Below are 6,000 nucleotides of genomic sequence, written 5' to 3' on the forward strand. Positions count from 1 at the left end.
TCTTTGAAAAGTGGATTGAACAATATGACTGTTGCATATCATCTGAGAAAAGATGCTTTTTGAAAAGGAATGAATTACTTTTTTGCAGTACTTCCTTTTCTCGATCTTTCATTGATTTTTTATGCTTTTAATCTCAGTTCGTATGGATCGCACCTTGTAACATATATCTATAATGTTCTCTTGCATATCTTTCTGCGCTTATACAAGTAAGCTCCCTAGTGAATATTAACGTGTAGGCGTGTCTAGTTTTCATGTGTATATCACCAGTATATCACTCATGCTCTCAATTGTTATTCTTCATTCAAGATGACTACGACCTTCACGTAACCGTGAATGAGAACAAGCTGGAGTCCGAATCGACCGAATTCGCATTGGACGGAATACCTCAGCCGATATCCAAATTCGTCCATGTCGTGAAAATAACATACAAGACGCCAGAGGGCAAACAGCTATACAGTTTTAAAGTGCCAAATACTAACAAGTTGGAACTTGACCATTTGGAACCAGGCAAGAAGTGAGTATGATCGACGGGATTGAGGAATAAGTTTAAAGAAAAGGTATCCGCGAAATATTTTCAGAAACGAATATTCTTTGAGCACGCAGTATAATTTTTTCCATCTAAATTTTTCAGATACCTCGCCCAAATGGAACTGTATCTCACAAATGGCCATACGCTGACGTCGAACGAGGTAGAGTTCATAACGAAACAGGCTACCAAAGTCAAGCCTGATCATTCCCATGAAGTCAATATTATCGAAGGAAGTCATACTAATGGTAAGGATTTTAATATTTTCTCAAACAAAAATCAATATCCAATCAGAAACGATCATTTTTTCTGAGTATACTAGACTTCTGAAGGTTACGTAATTTATTTTCAGGCAAACAAGCGGAACCTTTGCAGAGCAAAGACTCCAAGGACAATGAGAACAGCACATATTTCATAGCTTTAGTAGTTGTCGCAGTAGTGGCCGCTGTCGTAGGCTTCGGTTTCATTCTGCTCGTTGTGATATTAGTCCGCAGACAGGCTTCTGCGAAAGCGCCCATATCGAGAACGCCTTCAGAGTCAGCTTATGATAATCCCACATACAAAGTACGTATAATTACAAATTTAATCTTCACTTTAAACGTATTCGCTTCACTTTTTGTAATCACCAGATATATATAATGATCCCGATCTTGACACTCTAACTAAAAAATTCATTCAAGTGGCATTAGACGGTTTTAGCGCATTATGCTGATTCGAATTTAAGAATAGTTCGGAATGGCTCATTTTCATTTAAAACTGTTTACACAACACTCTACTTGCACCCTGCCTTCAACCCCATCGGGCTTGTAAGTCACGATGTCTAAAAAAAGAAAGAAAAAACATGACAGTCGTATGCTATGTGATGTAGTCAGCCATTGAATGACTCTCGTTTCTCTCTTAATGGCCCGGGTCCCGTCTCCTATGGCCTTTACAAGCAGAAGGGAAAGACATGCTGCCTAGAATGTTGCATTCCTGCAGTTTGATGCTAAGATTCCTTTTGTGTGCACAGAAAAAAAATGTCTAGGCTTTTTTTGAACTAATGAATTTTGTCTTGGCGTAATATATAATTTATGTTACAAGAAATGGTACATCACAAAAGCTTTCCGAAAGAAAAATAGAGGCTATATCTGCAAAAATATATATCCGAAAAATTCGTAAGCCGAGATACCACTGTACGCACTTTTCTAAATGTTTTCTGCCTGATTTCCTTGCCAGCAAATTTCCGCTCCTCTTTCCTGTTCTGCCACCTTTCCTTGTCCCATTTTGCGATTCCCGTATTCCTTGCCCTTATCTTACTTTCTACCCCGAACTTTTTCTGAATTTCTGACAATTTCCTTGCTTTTTTCTGAATTTTTCTCTTCCTTCTTTTTCCCGAGTTTCTGTCCGTTTTGAATTTCAGCCCTCCTCACTCTATTCAGGACTTATATCCCCCCCCCCCACGTTTTTAAATTCTTGTCCCACTCTCGCTTTTTTCTGCTTCTGGCATCCCTGTTCGAGACCCTCTGACTATTGTGTTCAAGACTGACCATCCAAAGAGGGTGTTCTTCTTAAGGAATGAAAGTCTTATAAAGCAATGAAAGTTTGCACATGTCGGGCGGTAGAAATGCCAAGGATTTCATGTAAAAGTGATAACTGTGATATTTGATATTGGTGAATCGAGAAGACATTCATACTTACATAAGGCAACCATAATTTTCTTTGGGGGCAGTGTATTTATTGTATTTTATCATAATAATAATTTTTTTTCGTGACCATTGCTATTACTTTGGGTTGCTGTATTTCGATATAATTGACACACATTTTTCTATGAGCATATTTTTTTAACCACCTCGTTGGGCATTTTGCCTGTTGCAGCCTTTGTATTTGTTTTTGTAAATTTAACTGACGCAAATTAGTATTTGAAATTGATAAGATTAATTTTGAATTAACAAAAGTATTTAATCATGTTGTTACTAATTTTTCGTTCCACAGACATACGATGGTGAAAGGCTAGAGGACAAAACGAACGGACAAACCATACAGACAACGCAAGCATAGTCAATACATACACCGTATATGAGAATTGTTTTTCGAAATGTAAAATCCAGTCTTTTAATAATTTTAGTCTGTTTTCAAAGGATAATGAACAAAAAAAAAGTCATTGAGAGCTTGTACGAATACGACCAACAACACAAGAAACAAGTTTTATTTTTGTGGTAAATGTGTGAATACGTGGAAAAAGAATATATTAGGACCCTTTTTTGTTTAGTGAACTTACGAGTCATTTTCACGGGAATCGTTATTTGTTGGTTTATAACTTTTTGGAACTAAATAATAACGTTGATTATAACAAACCGTTGTATGAAATTACGATATACATGTTCAAGGTCTGTCCAAAATAGGTTTTAGATACATTCAATATCAATTTCAGTGACTTAAAATAGGCTTCTTCAATTGAATAGTGTTGTTTCCTTTCATCATGGAAGATTTATCATATTGAGATGTTGTTCAGATCTCTCTCTCACAGCATTCTGGAAATTTTAAACTGATAAAAAATTATATATTTTTGGAGTAGGTTTGAGTTTAAGGAGATAACGGGTTAGTTATGAGAAACTGGGTGAATTCTAGAAAAGGGTGTGCCAAGACATCTTCAACCGATCTTAAAACTGTATTATGAGTTTTTCGAATAAAAAAAGGGTTATCATACCAAACCAAAGCTTTAGAAGCATTGCAGTGCATTACTATTGAATTTAAAATTCTGATGTGACTTGACGCTATTCCTTGTAAATGAAGGATTGGAGTGTTTCAGTGAAGGATTAGAGTGACTTTGACATTTCATGAGTTAGGGTCCCCTTGCGACTACCGTCAAAGAACTTTGGTTAGTTGAGAGTTGGTGAATACATACATAGAGCTTAAACTTTCGCATTTAAAAATTGTGGGACAATAGACATATGTCCCACTTGCTCATGCGGAAATGAGACCTTGGTGAACAATTGGTTAAAATCAACTGTCAAACTGATTTGGGCGAGTCTTTCACGAAATTGCAAACACACGAATTTTTCAGTGTCTATGCGAAGGATTCGTGTTTGCAATGACAATGTGAAAGATATTTCTGTACCAGTGAGGGGGTTCTTTTTAACTCTTAATTGCACTGAAGCACTTTCCGAAGCACGGACTCAGCTTCTACTTGAGTTTAAAAGATATTATTTTTTGGAATTATTGAAAACACGTCATGTCACAGCCTATAAGAAGAATTAATGTCTCACAATATGGCTATGACGATTATCGGCAATGTTGTAATAGTTATATTCGATCATAACGATCATATTTTTATGTGCTCGTTATAATCTATATTATGATCTGTATCAATTCTAATAGTGCGTATTTTGGATCGAAGCATTTTTTTGTAAATCTCGCCATTTTTGGGACAGACCTTGTATGTGTTATTTTGTGATCGGATTGTGCGCCTCAACATGATTGTTTTTTTACTGACTGTTCAATGAATTGTGACCAACAAATAATCTAAACTCAATTTTGGCATGAAAACAAGAACGTGATGGCACCGTTGAGCTAGACATTGGCACTTTGACATCCCCGCAAATACTCGGAGGTAATAGTTGTGTCATTTTCATTTTTACTTCGTGTACGATTTCAAAATATTAATGCAGCGATCTTGGTTATTGATGGATCCGGTGCTCGGGCAACCCCACACACCCCTCAAACTCTATCACCTTCTCTTTTCATTTGCGTTACACACAAAAATGCGGCTGAAGAAGGTTGGCAAAGTTGAAGTACCAGTACCACTTACGCCAAGGCCACACTCGTGTCAAACCTGGCCCAATAGTCACTTGCAAGTATTTGCTTCTAATATTTACCTTCCCGATGCAAAGAAGCAGCAGCAGCATAGGCTGGCTATACACTGGCCCAGCTTGGTCCAATATTCCTTGGCGAATATTTGCTTCTAGAACTTTTCGCGTTGGGATTGTTGGCGTTCTAAGGTATCCAAAGTTCCGAAAGGGATTCGGTAGTAAATTGCCCTTAGACGATTCGCCGGGGCTATTGTCGTGGAATTGAATTGAATTGGCGTTCTTCGACCAATGCGATCAGGTCTATTGGAAGATCGGGAAGGAATGCAGCTTCTCTTTGACTTGGGTTGGAGGTGGCAAGGTAATGGCGATCATCGCTAATGGAGGAGCGGTGACACTCCATATCCATGACCAACCTTGGAACATATTGGGCCAGCCTTGACACGAGTATGACCCTGGTTTTAGGCATATACAGTAGCCATCTGTTTGAGTTTTGAGATGTAGTTGGAATTCAATGAGCACTCAGCGTACCCGTATTCTCCAGTATATGATTGTACTATATAAGAATGTGTAATCGATTTTCTAAATGCCAAGAGTTTGTGTCTTTAATGCGAAAATATTTCCCGTAGGGCAGCTACACAAGTGAAAGTTCCATCCTAAAAAAAATGCCATATATAAGTTAGTATGTATGTATGAACATATTATGTCCATACGTCACATACGAAACACAAGTTTTCAATTAACACGAAAAAAAGTAAAATGTGATAATTTTGGGGCTGTCTTTTTTTTTAACCAAATGTAAAAACTGCGAGACTAACAACTATTTTAATTTATTTGAGTTGTATTTCGTTGATTATTATTATTGGTATTGTTAACATCGGAAACAGTACGAAGATCTCTGGTTTTGTAATAATTCCAAATGTGAAAAATGATTGTAAATATTCGATGCTCAATATAAGAATAATATCCGACATATATGAGATATATATGACTATAAAAAATATATATATATTCGGAAAAATTATATATTTGTGTATCTGATAAGATATTTTTATATATAATGATATTTTCCCCGTACATCAAGTCAGTTTTGTTTTCTTTTGAAAATTGTCTTTCTTAATTGAAATGGATGTTTTTCAGTTTTATTGGATTATTTTGTAAAATTAACAAAAAAAAGCAGTGTTTCTCGGATGAATAAGATGATGATGATGATGTTGATATACTGCCAACTTTTATGTGTAAATAAAATATATATTTTGTAATTTTAGAGATATTGTAATTTTTGATATTTGTGTAACTTTGTACAGAAAAGATACAGATATGACAATAAAAAAAATGAATGTTTGTTACGATTGGAGTTTTTGTCTCAATTTTATTATATAGTTGTATGTATAGTGTCTCGTAAATTTGTGTAAATGGTTTTAAAATTCCTAAAAATTGAGAGAATCGGTATATTTGAATGCGGTTTGAGAAAAAGTTATTCTAACGAAGGAGGGATTTTTTGGAATAGAAAAAAAAATTAGTTCAAATTTCTGTCGATAGAGAGCAAAAGAAATTAGTCCAGCAGAAGAGATTGGACCTTACTTTAATTTATTCTGGGCCCGAAACGCTCATAAAGCTTCTGCCCTCGAGTCGTGGCTGAGGTAAAACCACAACAGTGCTTTATTCACCAATGTCGACACAGCGATG

The 6,000-nt window shown here is 36.0% G+C and overlaps 1 protein-coding gene across 2 annotated transcripts in view; it reads left to right on the forward strand.

Moving 5' to 3' along the window:
- The window catches only part of LOC149082208 (uncharacterized), a 100,979-nt gene extending 95,316 nt beyond the window's left edge, over positions 1-5,663 (forward strand). For both annotated transcript variants that reach the window (XM_089235724.1, XM_089235725.1), the window contains 4 exons: positions 307-514; positions 632-774; positions 879-1,090; positions 2,498-5,663. In XM_089235724.1, the coding sequence (XP_089091850.1) occupies positions 307-514; positions 632-774; positions 879-1,090; positions 2,498-2,563 (629 nt within the window). In that variant the 3' untranslated portion in view covers positions 2,564-5,663. The remainder of the gene's footprint in view (positions 1-306; positions 515-631; positions 775-878; positions 1,091-2,497) is intronic.
- The last annotated feature ends 337 nt before the right edge of the window (positions 5,664-6,000 follow it).

This window comes from Pholcus phalangioides, unplaced genomic scaffold (assembly GCF_987345545.1).
Source record: "Pholcus phalangioides strain wild (caught in Gottingen) unplaced genomic scaffold, Ppha-v1.0 ptg000009l_1, whole genome shotgun sequence".
Taxonomy (NCBI): Eukaryota; Metazoa; Arthropoda; class Arachnida; order Araneae; family Pholcidae; genus Pholcus; species Pholcus phalangioides.